At 44.0% G+C, this 24714-nt stretch overlaps 1 protein-coding gene across 1 annotated transcript in view; it reads left to right on the top strand.

The window, feature by feature from the left end:
• LOC142191151 (uncharacterized) overlaps nucleotides 1-24714 on the top strand; it is a 1229165-nt gene that overhangs the window by 82244 nt on the left and 1122207 nt on the right. The window contains 6 exon segments of the mRNA XM_075262334.1: nucleotides 3216-3294; nucleotides 3425-3604; nucleotides 3683-3806; nucleotides 3890-3978; nucleotides 4209-4329; nucleotides 5374-6789. Coding sequence (XP_075118435.1) covers nucleotides 3216-3294; nucleotides 3425-3604; nucleotides 3683-3806; nucleotides 3890-3978; nucleotides 4209-4329; nucleotides 5374-6789 — 2009 coding nt within the window.

Raw genomic sequence — 24714 nt, 5'->3', positions numbered from 1 at the left:
GCAGGGGCCACTATTGGGTATAATACTGTGTGCAGGGACCACTATGGGACATAATAGAGCGCGCAGGAATGCGTAGGAGGGACTCGGTCGAGATCTTCGGTGTCGGGGGGGCCCCATGTCAAAAGTTCGCCACGGGGCCCCGCCATTCCTAGTTACGCCACTGAGTCCACGCCAGAAGAGCAACTTCCTACAAGGTATTTCTGAGCCAGAGGGGATAATCCTATGTCCAGGGGCCCTTTGCATGCTCCAGGCCTTTAATGGTTCTGCCAGCCTGGGCACTATACAGTCTATAGCCACATATGTAGTTACATTTCAAGGTGTGAAGGCTCTTTCTAGACTGAAGCATTGTTACTTGGACTGTGTATTCCTTAAAGATTATCACCCCTAGCAACCAAGTATATTCACTGCTCCAAGCAGACGTTACTATAGGAGAGTGTGAACAGACTATTGTAGATATCTTTCATTTCTGCACCACTGACTGTACTTACATCTGAAGTGACTTTTCCTCTGCACATCTATGTCTGGATTACAGTTGTTTTATGCACAATCCTTCAGTAAAGAACTGTTACCTGGTTTACTCCAACCTTGTGTCCAGAAGTCAATTGCTTGCACATTGCAAACGGGTATTCTGGAAGAATCTAGGGCTGTGGGACACCAGAAACGCTAGGGCTGCATATATTGTGCCACGTGACATTACATACCCAGCCAGCCTAAACAGTATTACCCCTGGTTACCACACTCCCTCTCCACTAAACACTGCCAGAGCTCTGCTCTCTCCTCCTCCGTAGCTCCATATGTATCTGCACTACATGGACACTAATGGACCCCAAACTTCGTAGTAGAGCCGAGTAGTATACAGTGAATCTCCCTGTAAATCGAAGACACTGTCTGAGGGGGGAGGGGACGTCTCGTCTTAGCAGCAGCTGTGATATCTAAGTGTTGGGTAAAGCTGGTAGGGGATGAGGTTGGTATGATAGATGGCAATGGGGTCGACTGGGTCATAAATGGATAAATGGATTTACCATAAATGAAGCTAGTACATGTGCGGAGGCGATATGGGGGTATACAATAAAAATTGGGGTAACAACATGAAAAGGAATCCGGTACATCAGTAGAAGTGCAAAACCAGAAGCCACTATTAGTCTAAGTAAAGGAAGTGGCTGATCCTTAGGCCGGGTTCACACGGAGTTACGTGCCGCGAGATTTGGCACGTAGACGCCGCGTGACCCTTTGCGTGCCGTACACGCTCCCATTCATTTCAATGGGAGCGGGGAGCGTATGCGCCGCGCTAGTTTGCGGCCGTGCATTTATTCACGGCCGCAAACTAGCGCGGCGCATACGCTCCCCGCTCCCATTGAAATGAATGGGAGCGTGTACGGCACGCAAAGGGTCACGCGGCGTCTACGTGCCAAATCTCGCGGCACGTAACTCCGTGTGAACCCGGACTAAGAGATTACTAGAATTAGATCACTTCATGGCGTGCAGGGTCACTTCATGGCATGAATCCACCTCTGTCACCTCACACCTTGTATGACATAGGCTGAGAAAAAACAAAGAGGGACAGGCGGTAGTAAACCTCAGAATAGGTGACATTATGTAGAATATAAGAATTTCCGGTGTCTTCTGCTGGAGTTTTATGAAGCCGGTGTGTCGCTCTTTGAGCATTAGGTGTATGTATAGTTTAGGTCACGGTGGAGGATGTAAGCCGAGAGATTCGGTCGCGAGCGCTGAAGTCGGGTAAGTATCCAATGTGAAGATCCTCACATAGCCATGACATATATGATGACCATCTCGCTGTAGAGCGTCTTCCAATTACAGAAACTGAAATTCCAAAGGGAAATAGCCAGCAGTATGGAAGTAGTTTACGATGAAATGTTGCGGTGAGAGGTTTCAGCAGACATCTCGTTGCCAAGGTTGTTGCAGGTCTTGAAATATTGGTGCAGGGGATGGAGCCTGCTGGGAGGAGTAGTACGACGGCAATTGTAGACAGCTAGAGTAACTGCCGTGTGAAGCCCAGACAGCAGATTGATGGACTGTGAGTGACCGGTAGGCTGTCTCAGGTATCTGGAGCCATGCTGACTGCAGTGCACCCCACATTTACTGGAGGGTGCACGGGGAGGATTCATAGAATGAACACAACGGACAAGATGGCCCAACAGATGCTCAGTCAGGTACAAGTCTAGAAAATAAGGAAGTCATGAAAGTACTGGGACGTCTTGATCATTCTCTTCCAACCACTGTTGGGCATTTCAAGATGTTATTTTGCAGGAGGATTCCACTTGAGAGAAGACAAAAAGCATGTATGGGTGTACGTGATCTGCAAGGATGGATTCATACCCAAATTTGTTCAGATTTCCTTCCATATAGATGAGCGGGCCCAGAGAACGGTGTGAAAAAATTCCCCAGACTATAACACTACCGTCACCAGCTTGTCTTCTTCCAGCACTGGTTGCAGGTGTTTGTTCTCTGATGTTTGATCTGACTTGCCGACGTCCATTCCATGAAGCAGAAAACAGGACTCCTCAGAGAAGGCAACCCTTAGCCAATCAGTGGTGGTCCAATTCCAATATGGCCGTGTAAAGTGAAGCCTTTTTTTGAGCATAGGAACAATCAAAACTCAATACACATTAGGGTTCACTGAACTGTTATTTTAGACACATCTGGGAGCCCCGATTCATTTTCACGCTGAGCTGCTCCACTGTAGGGTGTAAATCTGTACTCGCACACCTTCATAGCGAGGTTCAACTTTCACATCAATGGCACGTGATTCTCCACAGTTTCCTTTTTGGTTATTCCTAATGGTGCCATTTCTCCACTCTCAATACACTTTCACCAAAGCAGCACGCGAACAGTTCACAACCTCTGTTGTTGGAGAAATACTGTCACCCTTGGCCCGACAGCCAATAATCATCCCTTGTGCAACTCTAATAAATTGCCCCCTTTACCCGAGACAACAATGAAATTCTGTTCAGCCTATCACACACCTTATATACCCACCAAGCCGGCCCGCAACAAGTCACTCCCTTCCTGAGCTACACGCTGCCGACGTCAGAAGTAGGAGGTGGTGATAATAATGGGACTCAACTCTTCTATTTATTCCATGGGATTCCGTGTAGTGATTACATTGTCTCATCTTCTCTCCATTCAGGTTCCTACAATATAGAATCCTCTCAGTATCTTCTATATAAGAGAATATTCCTGATTGATCCATCAAGGATGGAAAGAGACAGGAACAAGATGGCGGAAAGTCTATTAAATCTCACCCTAGAGATCATCTACCAGCTTACTGGAGAGGTGAGAGATTCTGATGATGTCATCATTACATCATTCTTATTTATAGTAATAACAGATGATATGACTGGAGAGGTGATGGACTCTGGACATGTATGTAGTGAGATTTATTAATGTGTCTCCCCATAACCAGGATTACACAGTAGTGAAGAAGACCTCTAGTGGGCGCTGTCAGGCTCCTGTGTATGAGGGATATGGAGGAACCCTGAGCCCAATCCCGGGGCCTCCACCTCACCCCCTGATACAGGAGGAGATCAATGGACAGAAGATCCTAGAACTCACCAAGAAGATGCTGGAGCTGCTGACTGGAGAGGTGACACTGCTGGGAATGCTGGGACATTATACAGTAACTGGAGGGGTCGGGGTGATGACTGTATCATTGTGTTGTCAGGTTCCTATAAGGTGTCAGGATGTCGCTATCTATTTCTCCATGGAGGAGTGGGAGTATTTAGAAGGACACAAGGATCTGTACAAGGAGGTGATGATGGAGGACCACCAGCCCCTCACATCAGCAGGTAATAGACATGACTATATACACATGGACTTCCATTATTTGTATATACAGAATGAATTCAGTCCCTGTCTGTGTTTCCTACAGGTAGATCCAGTAAGAGGACAACACCGGAGAGATGTCCCAGTCCTCTTCTTCCACAGGATGATCAGGTAGATGGAGATATTCCCTATGATGTGTAGACGGGCTGTGAAGTCCTTGTGGTCAGTCTTGTTGTGTCCAGCAGTATTATATGGTTATATACATGGGCGGTGTCATTGAGCCGCCATCTAATATGTTTATCCGGCTTCTCACAGACCTGCAGCTACTGTCAGGACATCTTTCATCTTCATGCGGATTAATGATCTAGAACATTCTCTGTGACTTCCCCATTTGTCCGGTGACTTTTACATTATTTGTTTCACAGATTTTCCATCAGGATAAAGATGTGAGCGACATGAATGCTATATCTATGAGAATAAAGGAAGAGCCCTATGTGAGTGGTGATGAGGAGTGTGAGGAGGACATTCCTACAGGGACCCGCCCAGGTGAGGAGTCACCACTATATAAAGCACAGAAGGGTCACTGATTCTATTCAGACATTGTTTAGACTATTTGTTGTTCCCCGATTCAGGTAAAATACTAATAATACATGAATATAAATGTGATACCGCTATAGGGGGTAATGTATAGAATAGAACGGACAGCAGGAATATGGACTTGACATCGATGTGAACGAGGCAAATTTCTTCCTCACCGGCTGTCAGTCCTCGTGAAGGGAAATAATTTACCAGAATTATATAGCAGATTATTTCAGGTAGCGGAAAAATAATCCTCCTGCTCGATCTTCAGGCAGATTCCACCTCAGAGCTCTATGGAAATAAATGGGAGGTGGAAAATCCTGCCTGGCCAGTAAGGAATCTGATGGAGATTCGGGAGCTGATTTGGTAAAGCGGAAAAATTCTTCTTCTGAATTCCTGAAGCAGCTTCTACAAATGTCACTGTGTAAACTTTACCATAGACCCCAATCACACTATGGAATCTGGACTAGAAAATCTGGTCTGTATATCAGTCACATTTCCCAGCCTGAACTCTGTCCACACACCAGGACTCCCCGTATCTTAGTGATCTATGACGCTAGGAGTCCCTGCTTCCTTGTGACTCCACAGACCCTACTACATACTGTATGGGACAGCAGATCCGCGGTGAGTTCAGGCTGGGAAATCCAGCAGATGTGGTTTGGATTTTATTGTGGGTATGGGGTGCAATACAGTAAGATTTTTGGCATCCTACAGTATTATTCCACATAAGTGACCATATTTAAGCAGCCGTGGATTGTGTTCACCTCTACAGTGACCTAGAGCAGTGGTGACGTCTCCTGCCCCGCTTCATTACTATTCACTATCACTGACCTCCGTCTCAGCACAGTGAATACTAATGAAGTAGGCCGCACTACCGTCGTTTGCTGCCTGTGCCACTGACTTCACTTCTTCACACGGTCTGAAGCGTCTCAGGCAGCGACAGCTCAGTTAGGAATATACTTATAAGGTTATGTTATTCAATAATAGTAATATCAGTTTTCTTCTTGTCAGATGACTATACCAGGAGCTCAAAGGGACATCTGATATCTACAGATTATAAAGCAGAGGATCATGGTATCACACATGATCCATATAAAGAACAGTCCATTACCCCAGATATACCCTCAGACCTCCAGGAGAAAGATCTCTCTTCTAATTTATCAAAGTCTGTTAAGCAAAATAAAAGATGCAGAAGGGGCATCATACATCAGAAAACTCACACAACAAAGAAGCCATATTCATGCCCAGATTGTGGGAAATGTTTTATCTCTAAATCCGATCTTGTTAAGCATCAAAAGATTCACATAGGCGAGAAGCCATATTCATGCTCAGAATGTGGGAAATGTTTTGCTCAGAAATCAACTCTTGTTAAGCATCAAAAGATTCACACAGGGGAGAAGCCATATTCATGCCCAGAATGTGGGAAATGTTTTGCTCAGAAATCAAGTCTTGTTGAACATCAAAAGATTCACACAGGGGAGAAGCCACATTCATGCCCAGAATGTGGGAAATGTTTTATCTCTAAATCCAAAGTTGTTAAGCATCAAAAGATTCACACAGGGGAGAAGCCATATTCATGCCCAGAATGTGGGAAATGTTTTGCTCAGAAATCAAGTCTTGTTGAACATCAAAAGATTCACACAGGGGAGAAGCCACATTCATGCCCAGAATGTGGGAAATGTTTTATCTCTAAATCCGATCTTGTTGAACATCAAAAGATTCACACAGGGGAGAAGCCACATTCATGCCCGGAATGTGGGAAATGTTTTATCTCTAAATCCAAAGTTGTTAAGCATCAAAAGATTCACACAGGGGAGAAGCCATTTTCATGCTCAGAATGTGGGAAATGTTTCTTTTCTAAATACAACCTTGTTGAACATCAAAAGATTCACACAGGGGAGAAGCCATATTCATGCCCAGAATGTGGGAAATGTTTCTTTTCTAAATACAACCTTGTTGAGCACCAAAAGATTCACACAGGGGAGAAGCCATTTTCATGCTCAGAATGTGGGAAATGTTTTGCTCAGAAATCAACTCTTGTTATGCATCAAAAGATTCACACAGGGGAGAAGCCATATTCATGCCCAGAATGTGGGAAATGTTTTGCTAAGAAATCAAATCTTGTTGAACATCAAAAGATTCACACAGGGGAGAAGCCATATACATGCCCAGAATGTGGGAAATGTTTTATCTCTAAATCCAACCTTGTTACGCATCAAAAGTTTCATACAGGGGAGAAGCCATATACATGCCCAGAATGTGGAAAATATTTTTCTCAGAAATATTGTCTTGTTGTACATCAAAAGATTCACACGGGGGAGAAGCCATATACATGTCCAGAATGTGGGAAATGTTTATTGTCTAAATCCAACCTTGTTAAGCATCAAAAGATTCACACAGGGGAGAAGCCATATTCATGCCCAGAATGTGGGAAATGTTTTTCTCAGAAATCAAATCTTGTTGAACATCAAAAGATTCACACAGGGGAGAAGCCATATACATGCCCAGAATGTGGGAAATGTTTTGCTCAGAAATCACATCTTGTCAGACATCTAAGAAGTCACACAGGAGAGAAGCGGATGTAAGTGGATTTTCAACTTGAAGTCATTGAGTCGTCTACGTATTAACATGGAACTTAGTTTCACAGTTTTGGGGGGGTTTTTTAAGTTAAATTGTTTATTTAAATGTAATGTTATTTAGATCTCTGATTAAGGCCGATCTGTAATGTGTTTGCCGTTACATAATGGACGGAGGTTATTTTCATCTGGGATTCCTATAATGGCAACTCAATTACATTCAGCTGTCGCTTCTTGGGACTGATTTTCCAGTTTTTTATTTATTTATTTATTAGGGAATCATGTATACTGATCTAAGGAAATAAAGTCTATTATAGCTATATCTCATATCATGCACCCACAGGTCCTCCTCTCAGAAATCATATAATGTCCCTCTAGGTTTCCCTCTTTGCGCTCATATAATGCTCCCCCATGTCCGTTCTTGCTCACACATTTTTTCCTCTCTTTCTCAGTGACTTCCTCCGTCTCTATAACACCGCACTATCCTGTACTATGCAGAACATCTCTACCCTCACAAGAGTCAAATCACATAGTCCTGATGAGTAGTGAGGCATACATATGTTTCGTCAAATGCCCCTTTTTTGCGGTTTGACAGGTGCCACACCCCTAACCACGCCCTAACCACACCCCTTTTGGGCCATTCAACACGCCCAGTTACGCCCCTTTTCTTTGTCTATGGATGGGTTTCCCCGCCCAACCACACCCCTAGCCCACCTACTGGGTGAGTCTGGTCAAGCCCCTTTTCACCCCTCCCTTCGGAATGCGCACATTCCTGAGGTTGAGGAATGCGAGGCGATCAAGAATGTTAATTTGATACAGGTTTGATAAGGTTTTATTGATAAGGTTTTATATCGATCGAGGTTGAGGAATGCGATCAAGAATGTTAATTGATACGTGTTTGATAAGGTTTTATATCTAGATGCGTCGTTATAGGCTTATTGAATGAGAATGATATTGATTGTGATCATGAATGTTAATTTGATACGACCCTGAGATCAAGAATGTTAATTTGATACGTCCCTGAGAATGTGCGACGCTTTTATAGAAAGCTGTGTTGTTATAGGTCGCCGGAATGAGAATGATATTGACTGAGAGGAGTATACAGCGACAAGGGGTGTATACGGATTAAACACAGTAAAACAGGCAAAGTTTCAATAACTTTATTCAACAAATCCGAGGTACATTATATAATAACATCAATGTTTCAATAACTTTATTCACATTATTATATACACACGAATAGTATTTACAATTTACAAGCTTAACCAAGAAGCTTGTAATATGGAAGGAACACGCTGTTTGGGAAATAAGCTGGCTTTTGTAACACCAATAGCTGAGGAGGGTTTGACCAGGAGATGGCGCTTAGGGGTGACATTTACAGGAGAGTCAGTCAGGTTAGTTTTTAAACCGTCCAGAATTTCTCTCGTAGATGAATTACCTACAACAGTAGAAGGAATATTTATGTCCGCCATGGCCAGCATAAACGCATCCCATCCAGGAGGGGCTTTGTTTCTCGAGAGTCTATGGCTCTGCGTAGCGTTGCGTACAAGGTCCAACATGTTAGAGCCCGGAACAACGTCGCCCTTGTAAATAAATTCACCTTTATCATTCCAGGTAGCAATCTCACCACTCTGCAGCATCCTACTTAACAAAAGTTCAGCATTCTTCTTAAAACGGGGGTTAACATGGGTTACAATCTCATGAATCGGATCGCTTTTATTAGCGGTTGTATTTGACAATTGCTGATGATCAGGCTCAGAACGATTAACAAGGTGTAAAGTAGCGCTCTCTTTAGCGCTCTGCTTAGCAAGAACCAAGTACCTTTGCATTACATCCGTGTACCTTTTAATTTTCACATCATCCGCTAAGTCAGAGCTGCGTAAAATATCGCTAATTTCAGTATCCAGCCTTTGTATTACGCTCTGTCTTACATCGGGCGGCGGTGTAAAGACTTGACTTATTCTGTTGAGTTCGTGTTTGGGCACCAAGTCCATTTTCTCAGCATGATTCATTGTTTGTTAAAAAGTAAGCTCGTTATTAACAGAATTGCACATCCCAATAGCGAACCTATGAATCCGCCCGTCTCATTCACTAAGCGCTTCTTTTTCTTTATGGAGACTGATTTATCACAAAGCTTCCTTATAGCTTTTCGCCACTTCTTTAGAACCTTTCTCTGTCGTTCCTTTAACGGAATTCGACCTTTTAAGATGTTTAAGGCGATTTCGCCTATGGTCGCTATTAAATCATCGCTAGCATGACGCAAAATAGACTTCCTGACAGAAGGCGTCGCTTTTACAAGCGTTTTTAAGAGAGCCCAATTACGGCGTAATCTCTCCGATATCTCGCCGCTACTACGTAGTCGGCCTAGAATGCGCTTAACCGTCTAAATCTCACTTTTTAAAAGTATTTTTCTTCAGAATATACACAGCCGGCAGTGCCGGTGGTAAGAACCCCGACCTTAAACGGAGGTGGTCGGGGGTGGTAGCCCTTAAATCTACCAGCAGGTGCCCATAAGGCTCCCGCGTAGCATCCTCAAAGGCTTCCAAGAAGAAATGTGTTTTACTTGATTGTGATCAAGAATGTTAATTGATACAGGTTTGATAAGGTTTTATATCTAGATGCGTCGTTATAGGCTTATTGAATGAGAATGATATTGATTGTGATCATGAATGTTAATTTGATACGACCCTGCGGGCGGAGGAATGTAAATACAACAGTAGCGTGCTATCAGGGCTGTGAGATAGTATTATGTAGGCTGCTTTAGCTAATATTTTGGATGATACAATGATTCATTGTTTGGTGCGATGTATTAGCGCTTGATATTACTTTATTAAGTCTTTATGCAGCCTGTAGATGTTATTATATAATGTACCTCGGATTTGTTGAATAAAGTTATTGAAACTTTGCCTGTTTTACTGTGTTTAATCCGTATACACCCCTTGTCGCTGTATACTCCTCTCAGTCAATATCATTCTCATTCCGGCGACCTATAACAACACAGCTTTCTATAAAAGCGTCGCACATTCTCAGGGACGTATCAAATTAACATTCTTGATCTCAGGGTCCTATCAAATTAACATTCATGATCACAATCAATATCATTCTCATTCCATAAGCCTATAACGACGCATCTAGATATAAAACCTTATCAAACACGTATCAATTAACATTCTTGATCGCATTCCTCAACCTCGATCGATATAAAACCTTATCAATAAAACCTTATCAAACCTGTATCAAATTAACATTCTTGATCGCCTCGCATTCCTCAACCTCAGGAATGTGCGCATTCCAAAGGGAGGGGTGAAAAGGGGCTTGTCCAGACTCACCCAGTAGGCGGGCTAGGGGCGTGGTTGGGCGGGGAAACCCGTCCGTAGACAAAGAAAAGGGGCGTAACTGGGCGTGTTGAATGGCCCAAAGGGGTGTGGTTAGGGCGTGGTTAGGGGCGTGGCACCTGTCAAACCTCAAAAAAGGGGCGTTTGACGAAACATATGTATGCCTCACTACTTCCCTATACTATAAAAATGAATTTCTGTCTGTCTGTCTGTTCTCTAATGCGAACCAAACGACTGGACCGATCTTCACCAAATTTGGTACAGAGATACTTCAGATATCCGGGAAGGTTTAAGACGAGACTCCAACTCGCTCGGACGTACCGTTGCTGAGATACAGCATTCCAAACACAGTGCCCCCCCCCTTAGCCAATACAAACCTGCATATTCCAACTGCAATACACACGGTCACTCCACATGCACAATACAACACTGATATCCAAACTGAGATACACGCATCAGAGGATTAGATACACAAATCAGCACACAGTATCACACGCCAGAGGATTAGATACACGGGTCTGCACACAGTCCCACACAACAGAGGATTAAATACGCACTTCTGCACACAGTTCCACACACTGAAGGATTAGATACGTGTATCTGCACACGGTTCCACATGCCAAAGGATTAGATACAGGCGTCTACACACAGGCCCACACTCGAGAGGATTAGATACACGCATCTGCACACATTTGTACACACCATAGGATTAGGTACACGTGTCTGCACAGAGTACCACATGCCGTAGGATTAGATACACGCGTCTACACAAAGTACCACATGCCATAGGATTAGATACGCGCGTCTACACAAAGTACCACATGCCATAGGATTAGATACGCGCGTCTGCACACAGTACCACATGCCGGGGGATTGGATACGTGTGTCTACACACAGTTCCACACGCCGTAGGATTAGATATGCGCCTCCTCACACAATACCACACAGAGGAGGATTAGATACACGTGTCTTCACACAGTTGTACACGCCATAGGATTAGATACACGCGTCTGCACACAGTACCACATGCTGTAGAATTAGATACACGGGTCTGCACACAGTCCCACATACCAGAGGATTAAATACGCACTTCTGCACAGTTCCACACACTGAAGGATTTGATACATGCGTCTGCACACAGTTCCACATGCCTTAGGATTAGATACACGCGTCTACACACAGTTCCACACTCCAGAGGATTAGATACGCGCGTCTGCACACAGTTGTACACGCCATAGGATTAGATACACATGTCTGCACACAGTACCACATACAGTAGGATTAGATACACGCGTCTACACATAGTTCCACACGCCGAAGGATTAGATACGCGCCTCTTCACACAATACCACACAGGGGAGGATTAGATACGTGGGTGCACACAGTATCACACTTTGGAGGATTAGATACATGCCTCTGCACACAGTACCACAAGCCAGAGAATTAGATACGCGTCTCAGCACACAGTATCACACAGGGGAGGATTAGATATGCGCATCTGCACACAGTACCACACGGGGGAGGATTAGATATGTGCATCTACACACAGTACCACATGCCATAGGATTAGATACGCGCGTCTGCACACAGTACCACATGCCGGGGGATTGGATACGCGTATCTACACACAGTTCCACACGCCGTAGGATTAGATACGCGCCTCTTCACACAATACCACACAGGGGAGGATTAGATACACGTGTCTTCACACAGTTGTTCACACCATAGGATTAGATACACACGTCTGCACACAGTACCACATGCCGTAGGATTAGATACGCGCGTCTACACACAGTACCACATGCCGTAGGATTAGATACGTGCGTCTACACACAGTTCCACACGCCGTAGGATTAGATACGCGCCTCTTCACACAATACCACACAGGGGAGGATTAAATATGCGCGTCTGCACACAGTACCAAATTCCGTAGGATTAGATACCCACGTCTACACACAGTTCCACATGCCGTAGGATTAGATACGCGCCTCTTCACACAATACCACACAGGGGAGGATTAGATACGCACATCTGCACACAGTTCAACATGCTGGAGGATTAGATACGCATGTCTTCACATAGTACCACTGCCAGAGGATTAGATACGCATTTCTACACCCAGTATCACACGGGGAAGGATTAGATATGCGCATCTGCACACAGTACCACACGCCAGAGGATTGGATATGCACATCTGCACACAGTTCCATACGCCGGAGGATTAGAAACGCACGTCTGCACACTGTACCACATGCCGTAGTATTAGATACGTGCGTCTGCACACAGTTTCACACGCCGGAGGATTAGATACGCGCGTCTGCACACAGTACCATACACCGGGGGATTGAATACATGCGTCTGCACACAATACCACATGCCAGAGGATTGGATAAGCATGTCTGCACATAGTACCACATGCCGTAGGATTAGATACGTGCATCTGCTTACAGATCCACACGCCAGAGGAATAAATACACGCATCTTCACACAGTTGTACATGCCATAGGATTAGATACACTCGTCTGCATACAGTACCACATGCTGGAGGATTAGATACACGCGTCTACACACAGTTCCACACGCCGTAGGATTAGATACGTGCCTCTTCACACAATACCACACAGGGGAGGATTAGATACATGCATCTGAACACAGTACCACACTTTGGAGGATTAGATACAGGCCTCTGCACACAGTACCACATGCCAGAGAATTAGATACGCGTTTCAGCACACAGTTCCACATGGGGGAAGATTAGATACGCGCATCTGCACACAGTACCACACGCCAGAGTCATTAGATACACGCGTCTGCACACAGTTTCACTTACTGGAGGATTAGATATGCACCTCTTCACACAATACCACACGGGGAGGATTAGATATGTGCATCTGCACAAAGTACCACACCAACAAGGATTGGATACTTGCATCTAAACACAGTATTACACGGGGAAGGACTAGATACAGCTTTACTCCAGGTATCCATAACAACTGATCACAGGTTTTTCACTGACATTCAAAATGAGATACACATAATCACATGACGCTTATGGACATACACACAAACCACATACAAAATACACCAGTGCAAAATTGGACAATTCTTATGCGGCCACTACACAAACATAAAATGTAATATACCCGTGCGAAGCCGGGTCCTCCCTCTAGTATTATAAAAATGAATTTCTGTCTGTCTGTCCGTCCGTCTGTCTGTCTGTCTCTGTCTGTCTGTTCTCTATTGCGAACCAAACAACTGGACCGATCTTCACCAAATTTGGTACAGAGATACTTCAGTTATCCGGGAAGGCGAGAGTCCAACTTGCTCGGACGTACCGTTGCTGAGATACAGCATTCCAAACACAATGCCCCCCCCCCTTACCCAATACAAACCTGCAAGTCTTTCACTCATATTCCAACTGCAATACACACGGTCACTCCACATACACAACACAACACTGATATTCAAACTGAGATACACACATCAGAGGATTAGATACACAGATCAGCACACAGTATCACACGCCAGAGGATTAGATACACGCGTCTGCACACAGTCCCACAAACCAGATGATTAAATACACGGTTCTGCACACAGTTCCACATGCCGAAGGATTAGATACACGCATCTGCACACAGTTCCACACACCAGAGCATAAGATATGCACATCTACACACAGTTCCACATGCCATAGGATTAGATATGCACCTCTTCACACAATACCACACAGGGGAGGATTAGATACGTGTGTCTGAACACAGTACCACACTTTGGAGGATTAGATACATGCCTCTGCACACAGTACCACAAGCCAGAGAATTACATACACGTCTCAGCACACAGTACCACACGGGGGAGGATTAGATACGCGCATCTGCACACAGTACCACATGCCAGAGGATTAGATATGCGCATCTGCACACAGTACCACACGCCAGAGGATTAGATACAGGCATCTGCACACAGTACCACATGCCGTAGGATTAGATACACGAGTCTACACACAGTTCCACACGCCGCAGGATTAGATACGTGCCTCTTCACACAATACCACACGGGAGGATTAGATACGTGTTTCTGCATACAGTACCACATTTTGAGGGATTAGATACATGCCTCTGCACACAGTACCACAAGCCAGAGAATTAGATACGCGTCTCAGCCCACAGTACCACACAGGGAGGATTAGATACGCGTGTCTGCACACAGTACCACACGCCGGAGGATTAGATACGCGCATCTACACACAGTTCCACTAGCCGTAGGATTAGATATGCACCTCTTCACACAATACCACACAGGGGAGGATTAGATACGTGTGTCTGCATACAGTACCACACTTTGGAGGCAGATACATGCCTCTGCACACAGTACCACAAGCCAGAGAATTAGATACGCGTCTCAGCACACAGTACCACACAGGGGAAAATTAGATATGCACATCTGCACACAGTACCACACGCCAGAGGATTAGATACGCGCGTCTGCACACAGTACCACATGGTGTAGGATTAGATACGCGCGTCTACACACAGTTCCAAACGCCGTAGGATTAGATACATGCCTCATCACACAATACCACACAGGGGAGGATTAGACACGCGAATCTGCACACAGTTCCACACACCAGAGGATTAGATAAGCACGTCTGCTTACAGTTCCACATGCCAGACGATTAGATACACACATCTTCACACAGTTGTACACGCCATAGGATTAGATACACGCGTCTGCATACAGTACCACATGCTGTAGGATTAGATACGCACGTCTACACACAGTTCCACACGCCATAGGATTAGATACGCGCCTCTTCGCACAATACCACACAGGGGAGGATTAGATACGTGCGTCTGAACACAGTACCACACTTTGGAGGCATTAGATACATGCCTCTGCACACAGTACCACATGTCAGATAATTAGATACGCGGCTCAGCACACAGTACCACACGGGGGAGGATTAGATACGCGCATCTGCACACAGCACCTCACGCCAGAGGATTAGATACACCTGTCTGCACACAGTACCACACTCCAGAGGATTAGATACGCGCGTCTGCACATAGTACCACATGCCATAAGATTAGATATGCACGTCTGCACACAGTTTCACTTACCGGAGGATTAGATACGTGCCTCTTCACACAATGCCACACGAGGGAGGATTAGATACACACAGTACCACACACCGGAGGATTAGATACACGCATCTGCACACAGTACCACATCAACAAGGATTGAATACTTGCATCTAAACACAGTACTATACGGGGAAGGATTAGATACAGCTTTTCTCCAGGTATGCTTAACAACTGATCACAGGTTTTTCACTGATATCCAAAATGAGATACACATAATCACATGACGCTTATGGACATAAACACAAAGCACATACAAAATACATCAGTGCAAAACTGGACAATTCTTATGGGGCCATTACACAAACATAAAATGTAATATACCCGTGCGAAGCCGGGTCCTCCCTCTAGTATCTTATAAAAACCCTAAATCACAATATAAAAAACTGTAATATGTTGCCACATATTTTATATGAATAAAAAAAAAAAATCTTGCATGGCTGTTACGGCCCAGAGTGAGTCTAACTGAGCATGCGCAGCTCGGGAATCTCACGCATGCGCGATGTTCTCATCCGGATGCCGCCGTGTCTTTACACGTGTAGCGAGCTGTATGTCTTGCCGCGTGATGTGGCTTCCGTTTCTCGGGCTGCTAAATCATTGAGCCTGAACTCTGAGCCACTAGGACTCCCAGCTGCTCTGGGAAGGTAAGCGATCTTCTTTCTAATCATGGACCTATGATTTTATTTGTAGAGCAGTTTCATAGTGTATATTTATTATTGGTTGGACCTAATTCTTTAATCCTGTGGACCTTCACGTCCTATAGGAACTTGTGGGGATTACCTCCTAATCATATATTATTATTTTAGCATTATTATTAATGCCATGCAAGTTTTTTTTTTTTTTTTTTTTCATGTGGCAACTTATTACAGTTTTATAATTTTATATTTTATATTGTGATTTAGGGTTTTTATAAGATATATACAAAATGTTTTTTGTGCAAAAAAACTGTGTGATTTTTACATTGTTGACCAGCTTAATTGTTGTCTACTGCTTAAATTTTAGATGATGTTCCTTTTGTCTGTATGTTATTATGTTGTACTTATTTTTAAGGTGATTTAATGCACTTGATAAAGGACCTAAGTGCCTGAAACGCGTTGTGCCTTAATAAACATATCGTTATCCAATTGGGTGAGCGCTTCTCCTTGCCAAACCTTCTGAAGATTTTGGTCCCAGCCTGTTGTTGCAAGGAATTTAGGGATTTCATCATCTTACAGTCCATAAAATCATCAAAAGATTCAGAGAATCTTGACAAATCTCTGCAAGTAAGCGGCATGGCTGAAAACCAACACTGAATGCCTGAGACCTTCGACATCATTCTGTAACAGATATTACCATTACATAGGATCAGAAACACTTCAGAAAACCATTGTCAGAGAACACAGTTCGTCACTAGATCTACAAGTGCAAGTTAAAGCTCTACCAAGCAAAGTGAAAGCCGTATATTAATAACACCCAGAAACACTGACAGCTTCTCTGGGCCTGAACACATCTGAGATAGACTGATGCAGGGCGTAAAAGTGTCTATACATCTCTAATAGTATGGGGGGTGTTAGTGCCCATGTCATTGGTAACTTGCACATCTGTGAAGACACCATTATTGCCGAATGGTACATATAGGTTTTGGAGCAACACATGCTGCCATCCAAGCAACGTCTATTTCAGAGAGGACCCTTCTTATTACAGCAAGATAATGCCAAGCCACATTCTGCACGTGTTACTGCAGCGTGGCTTCGTAGTAAAAGAGTGCGGGTACTAGACTGACCTGCCTGCGGTCCATACCTGTCCTTCATTTAAAATGTGTGGAGCATTATGAAACGCAAGATACAACAACGGAGACCCCAGACTGTTAAGCAAGTGAAGTTGTACATCAAGCAAGAATGGGAAAGAATTCAATCTACAAAGCTCCAACAAGCTCCCACAAAGCAGGTCTACTTCACCACACTGCATATCTCACAATCCCAAACAGCTATTCACCACCTTCAACTCCCTCCTGCCCCCCTCTGACATCACTTATCTCAGCTTTGACAACTTCGCCTCTTACTTCAAAACTAAAATCGACACCATCAGAGACAGTCTCACCCTACTCCCCCGACAACCCCTCTACCCAACTACTCGCTGCTTCTCATCCTTGACCTGTTTCTCCACCGTCACTGATGAAAAAATCTCCTTCCTAATCTCCAAATCCCACCTCACCTCCTGTGCACTTGACCCAATCCAGTCACATCTCATCCCCAAACTCACTGAAGTAATTACTCTGGCCCTAACCCATCTCTTGAACCTATACCTAGCCAATGGATCCTTCCCCTCTGCCTTCAAACACGCCACAGTCACACCTATACTTAAGAAACCGTCCCTCGACCCGTCCTCTCCAGCCAACTATCACCCCATCTCACTGCTTCCGTATGCCTCATAACTGCTTGAGCAACACGTCCACTCTGAACTCTCCTCCTATCTCTCGTCCAACCTACTCTTTGAGAGACTCTAGTCAGGCTTTACACCCCATCACTCCAGAGAAACTGCCCTAACCAAAGTCACCAACAACCTTCTAACTGCCAAAGCCAAGTGCCATTACTCTATCCTCCTCCTCGACCTCACCTCTGCCTTTGATACAGTTGACCACTCCCTCCTGTTAAAAATTCTCTCATCCCTTGGTATCACAGACCTGGCCCTTTCCTGGATCTCCTCATACCTCACCGACCGCACATTCAGCGTCTCCCACTCACACACCACCTCCTCACCGCGCCCGCTCTTTGTTGATGTCCCCCAAGGCTCCGTCCTACTACCCCTTATGTTCTCCATCTACACCCTTGGCCTGGGCCAACTAATAGAATCTCATGGTTTTGAATACCACTGCTATGCCGATGACACCCAAATCTACATCTCTGGACCAGACATTACCTCCCTGCTGGCCAGAATTCCAGATTGTTTAACAGCTGTAGCCTCCTTCCTCTCCTCCTGCTTTCTCAAATTCAATATGGGTTCATCATCTTCGCCCCAACCCTTATAGCCCCCCCACTTGACCCATCTATCAAAGTTAATGGAACCACAATTACCCATATCCCACGGGACCAATGCCTTGGGGGAACCCTGGACTCCGACCTATCCTTCAAGTCACACGTTCAAACCCTCAACACTTCCTGCCGCCTCCAACTCAAGAACATCCACAGAATCCGCTCCTTCCTCACCCCTGAAACTACTAAGATGCTCGTCTAGGCCCTCATAATCTCCCGCCTAGATTACTGCAACACACTTCTCCATGGACTCCCAGCTAACACCCTCGCCCCCCTCCGGTCCACCTTAAACTGCGCTGCTCGCTTAATTCACCTCTCCCCCCGACCTTCATCGGCTGATCCCCTCTGCCAGTCCCTCCACTGGCTACCCATAGCCCAGCGAATTGAGTTCAAGCTACTAACATTGACATACAAAGCGATCCACAACCTGTCGCCTCCATATATCTCCAACCTAATCTACCTGCACACACGCAACCTCAGATTCTCCAATGACCTCCTACTCCGCTCTACTCTCATCCGCTCCTCACACAACCGTCTCCAAGATTTCTCCCATGCATCCCCGCCTACCAAGACACATAAGACTGACTCCCACAATCACAGGCTTTAAAAAGGCCCTGAAGACTCCCCTATTCAGAAAGGCCTACAACCTCCAATAACACCATCACCACACCGCCATCTGAACCGTCTCCCCCCCCTCCTTCTGTCTCTATCCCTCTTCCCCCATAGATTGTAAGCCCTCGCGGGCAGGGCCCTCTACCCCACTGTGCCAGTCGGTCATTGTTAGTATTGTATCTACCTGTATATTCTGTGTATTGTATGTAACCCCCAAATGTAAAGCACCATGGAATTAATATAATAATGTACAGCACCAAGGAATTAATGGTGCTATAGAAATAAACAATAATAATAATAATAATAATAATAATAGAATTCGTGTCCTCAGTTCCCAAACACTTATTGAGTGTTGTTTAAAGGGAAAGTGATGAAACACAGCGGTAAACATGCCCCGGGCCCCGTCTTCTGTTACCCCTGTCTCAATTTTTTTTAGGTGTAATCAGGTTTTATTGAAAATTTTTAGAACAAAGTAAAACATTACATACGCATGAGAGGCAAAGGCCAAAATAAAAACAGAGTGAAGGCCGGAGGCCAATAGCGTCCAATCAGACAATATTACACAAAGACCCTCAAGCGCAGGAACAGGACAAGACAAAAAGAAAACACATGGAAAGACAAGATGAGAACAGGGAATAGAAAAAGGACCAGCAGAGGAGAGCAGGACAAGGAGGGGGACATAAAGAAAATAAGACAGGACACGAAGGGAAGAGGGACCAGGGTAAGCAAGAGCTGAAAAACAGACGGAGCGCCGCCAGAGGCCAAACAGGGAAGCGAATTCCGGGGTTTCCTGAAATATGACCCACGGCTGCCAGAGAGCTTCAAATTTAGAGGAATCCCCAGAGTCCTCAGCAATCAGAGCTTCGTCTGATTCGTCTGATGAGAAGGAGCTCCTGTAACCACTCCATTAGGGAAGCGGCCATGAGAAAATGGTGCAACAAGTCGCCCTTGACCTTGGATATTTTCCCAGGAATCAAAAAAATGAGAACCACTTGGGAGAGGGAGACATAGAACGACCACTGACCTTCGAGTAGACAAAAAAGACTGAAGACCAGAATACCTGGATCCTCCTCAATTCCCACAAGATATGGAGGAAGGATTCCACTGCAGAACCACAGCGCCAACACACGTCCAGGACGGAGGGGTAGATACGATGCAAGAGGGTTGGACAGCGGTACCATTGAGACAGAAGTTTGAAATTATTCTCTTGAGCGCTACATGGCAGCGGCAATTTATGGACAAACAGGAAGGAGAGGGCCCAATCAGCAGCAGACAGGTGTAGACCTAAATCAGAATCCCAAGCTCAAGTAAAGGGAGGAAGACCTGGGGTAGCGGCAGTCAAGAGAACATCGTAAAGAAGTGAAAGAGCCCTAGGGGGCGCATCCTGCCAGCGCAATGCTGTCTCTAAGGTGGTTGTATAACGAAGGACCAGGAATTACAGAGGATCACCGCGCTCAACTGATTGCCAAATGGATAAACTTTATTTTCGTAAAAAGCACACACTACGCGTTTCGGGCTAAGTGCCCTTTCTCAAGTGTATAGGCTGTGTAACACAAAAGTAGAAATACAGAACATACAAATCAAATGCATCCAAATATAAATTCCATTCAACCAATAATGTATATTATGTTAAGTTCTTATGCAAGGATTGGTAGACGAGTAGAACAATACTGTCTATATAGAAGATGGACCTATCTAAATAATAGCAAAATATATATTGTGAGCTTTAAAACAAAAGCTCTGAATCACATGATCCGAACACAACCAAAAACAAAAAGAAAAACAAAAAGAATTGCTGACCAGTAACATATTGTAACCAAATAATAAAATAATAAAACTCAATGATTCACAGTTGTCTAGTCCATTTGTTCTATAAACTAACATTGCATCATTGTATGGGAAATGTGCTCAGTTGCAATAATAAGTAATGACATTGTATCATAATATGGAAATTGTGCCCATTAGATAATCAATTAATCTTCAGGCAAAGGACAGGCAAAGTCCAGTCCCAATAGAAAACAAATACATATAGTTGGTAATTCTTACCTTGCTTGTGTCTAGCTGGATGCGTGTCCAGCCGACAGAAGCAGGTACTATTTATCTCATTGGTGGCAGTGAGTGTCCGCGCGCCCTTTTCCGGATGCGCAGGCGCAGTACGCCGCACGCGGGGAAGTGTCCCGGTGTGCGGCAGGTACCAGTGCGCATGCGCTGGTTAGTTTTGCCGCGCGCATGCGTACATGGAGTTGCCAAGAAAAGACTGAGCCCGGGAGTACGCATGCGTCGGGCTGTAAGTCCGCGCACGCGCACTGTCCGAGCCAGCTGCTCCAGCCGGCTGTATGAAAGATCTGCCGGCTCCCTTGTATAATGCACGGTAATGCTCCTGTACTATGTCACCAACGGTTTATTTGGAATAATATAAATATAAGATTAAAGAGAAGTGTGAATAACTCTTGTGAGTTAAATAAGATTATTCATTGTGTCAATTATATTGGGGAATGTTCCTATTCAAAAAGAATGGATGTCAGTGGGATTATTAACAGATAATAAAAAATACAAAATACATTCATAGACACGTTGAGTGAATAAAAATAGAGTATTAAAAAATATTAAAAGTGTATGGCCCAATGAACTTTTATGTCCAGAATAGGCAATAAAATCAGAATAGTAAATAATTAAATATCTCCATTCAAAAACCGTTATAACCATATACATATATCCATATATACATATATACCTCTTTCAAGGTTTAAAACATTTTGATATGCAAATAAAACCAATCGCATATAAGACAGAAAAAATGATTGTATATACAGGTGTATATGTGTGTATAACCAATTATTAAAAGTGCTAAAACCGATTAATATAATGGTTCAATAATAGCTATTTCCGTCTTGGTGGATGTTAGAAATGCGTCCCTAGTGTGAAATCAACCACAAACATCTTCCAGGGCTTCATTCAGACCTAACGGGGTCAATGAATTGATCTTATAGATCCAATACATCTCTTTTCTGCGTAACATATTGAATCTATTTGCAGAGGAGATGGGAATCTGTTCTATTGGAACAACTGTAAAGTCCATGAGCCGTGGCTGCGTGTCTGGACACACTATGTTTGAGAAACCGGTTGCTCACATTGGACCGATGTTTCGTTAGTCTTTCTCTCAACGTTTTGATGGTGCGTCCAACGTACTGCAAGCCACATGGGCACTCAAGAACATAGATTATGTAATTTGAATCACAGGATAGGTGTTGTGTAATAGGAAGGGTTTCTCCAGTCGTGTTACTTTTAATGCTTCTCACTCCGTCTTTAATATTTAGACATTTGCATTTTTTACTATTGCATCTGAAACTTCCTGTCGGTTCGGACCTGGATGGATTAGACCAGTTGCTGTTGGCCCGGTCATGTAGTCTACTTGGGGCCAAAGAGCTTTTTAGGGTGCGGGCTCTTCGGAATGTTAGCTTTGGTTGTACTGGAATCCTGGGTTTGAGGAATTCGTCGCCTTGTAAAATAAACCAGTGCTTCCTCAGGATTTTCCGGATTTTGGGGTGTAAACCGTTGTAGGTGGTTATAAAGTTGAGGTCATATTGCTGTTGGCTGTCCGCCACCCTAGGTTGGAGGCATTCACGTTCGCTTGAGCCTGATGCACGTTCCCTTGCTGCGACCACCAGGCCCTTCGGGTAATGTTTCTCGATGAACCTGTCCATCAGAATTTTGCTCCGAATCTTGAAATCCTCGTTGTCTGTACAATTTCGCCTTACTCTCTTGTATTGCCCGAAAGGGACATTGTCCTTCCACTTTTTGTGGTGTAAGCTCCTGTAGTCTAGTAGGCTATTACAGTCGACTGTTTTAAAAAAGGTTTTTGTATAAACCCTACTGTCTTTTCCAACTAAAGTGAGATCCAGGTAATTAATTTCAGTGTCATTGGATTCGCCAGAAAAAATGGAGGCCCCATGAGTTATTATTGAGATACTCTGTAAATTCTTTAAATTCAAGATCCGATCCTTTCCAGATGAATATCATATCATCAACATACCTCTTGTAGAGGATTATGTTTTTGGCCCATTTGGTATTGCTGAGAATGAATTGTTCTTCAAATTTGCCAACATAAAGATTTGCGAAACTGGGCGCAAACCGCGTCCCCATTGCGGTGCCCCGTGTTTGAAGATATATTTTATCTTCAAAACTAAACGTGTTATTCTCCAAGATAAAGCGGATACTGTCTAGAATAAAGTTCTTTTGAGCATCTGGCATCACATTGTTTTCACTTAGGATGGTTGCGATGTTCTCCACACCCTTCTTGTGGGGAATATTGCTATATAGTGCGGTGATGTCCAAGGTGGCCCATCGGTAGTCATTCTCCCATTGGAGGTCCAATACAAGGTTAATCAGATGGGGTGAGTCCTTCAAATAGGATTCCAATTTGACAACGTACGGTTGAAGTTGGATGTCGATGTATTGAGATAGATTCCTGGTGACTGAATTGAGACCTGATATGATGGGTCTACCGGGGGGATTCTGGCGGTTCTTGTGGATCTTAGGGAGGTGGTAATAGATCGCTAATGTCGGGTTCTTGACCCACAGAAACTCTTTCTCCTTTTTTAACAGAATTCCATTGTTAAAGGCTTCCTGGATCAATTTCAAATATTCTTTCAGTTGTACTGGTGTGGGATCCTGTGGTAATACTTTGTAATATTCTGGATCAGAAAGTATCTTCTCTGCTTCTAATAGGTAGGCGTCTCTATTTTGGATGACTATCCCACCACCTTTATCTGCGTTACGTATGACGATGTCCCTATTCGCCTTCAGGGTCTCAATTGCTTCCTTCTCAGGTTTTCTACGCAGAAAAGAGATGTATTGGATCTATAAGATCAATTCATTGACCCCGTTAGGTCTGAATGAAGCCCTGGAAGATGTTTGTGGTTGATTTCACACTAGGGACGCATTTCTAACATCCACCAAGACGGAAATAGCTATTATTGAACCATTATATTAATCGGTTTTAGCACTTTTAATAATTGGTTATACACACATATACACCTGTATATACAATCATTTTTTCTGTCTTATATGCGATTGGTTTTATTTGCATATCAAAATGTTTTAAACCTTGAAAGAGGTATATATGTATATATGTATATATGTATATGGTTATAACGGTTTTTGAATGGAGATATTTAATTATTTACTATTCTGATTTTATTGCCTATTCTGGACATAAAAGTTCATTGGGCCATACACTTTTAATATTTTTTAATACTCTATTTTTATTCACTCAACGTGTCCATGAATGTATTTTGTATTTTTTATTATCTGTTAATAATCCCACTGACATCCATTCTTTTTGAATAGGAACATTCCCCAATATAATTGACACAATGAATAATCTTATTTAACTCACAAGAGTTATTCACACTTCTCTTTAATCTTATATTTATATTATTCCAAATAAACCGTTGGTGACATAGTACAGGAGCATTACCGTGCATTATACAAGGGAGCCGGCAGATCTTTCATACAGCCGGCTGGAGCAGCTGGCTCGGACAGTGCGCGTGCGCGGACTTACAGCCCGACGCATGCGTACTCCCGGGCTCAGTCTTTTCTTGGCAACTCCATGTACGCATGCGCGCGGCAAAACTAACCGGCGCATGCGCACTGGTACCCGCCGCACGCCGGGACA

The sequence above is a fragment of the Leptodactylus fuscus genome, chromosome 1, assembly GCF_031893055.1.
Source record: "Leptodactylus fuscus isolate aLepFus1 chromosome 1, aLepFus1.hap2, whole genome shotgun sequence".
Lineage (NCBI taxonomy): Eukaryota > Metazoa > Chordata > Amphibia > Anura > Leptodactylidae > Leptodactylus > Leptodactylus fuscus.
This window is presented reverse-complemented; position numbering and strand designations above follow the sequence as displayed.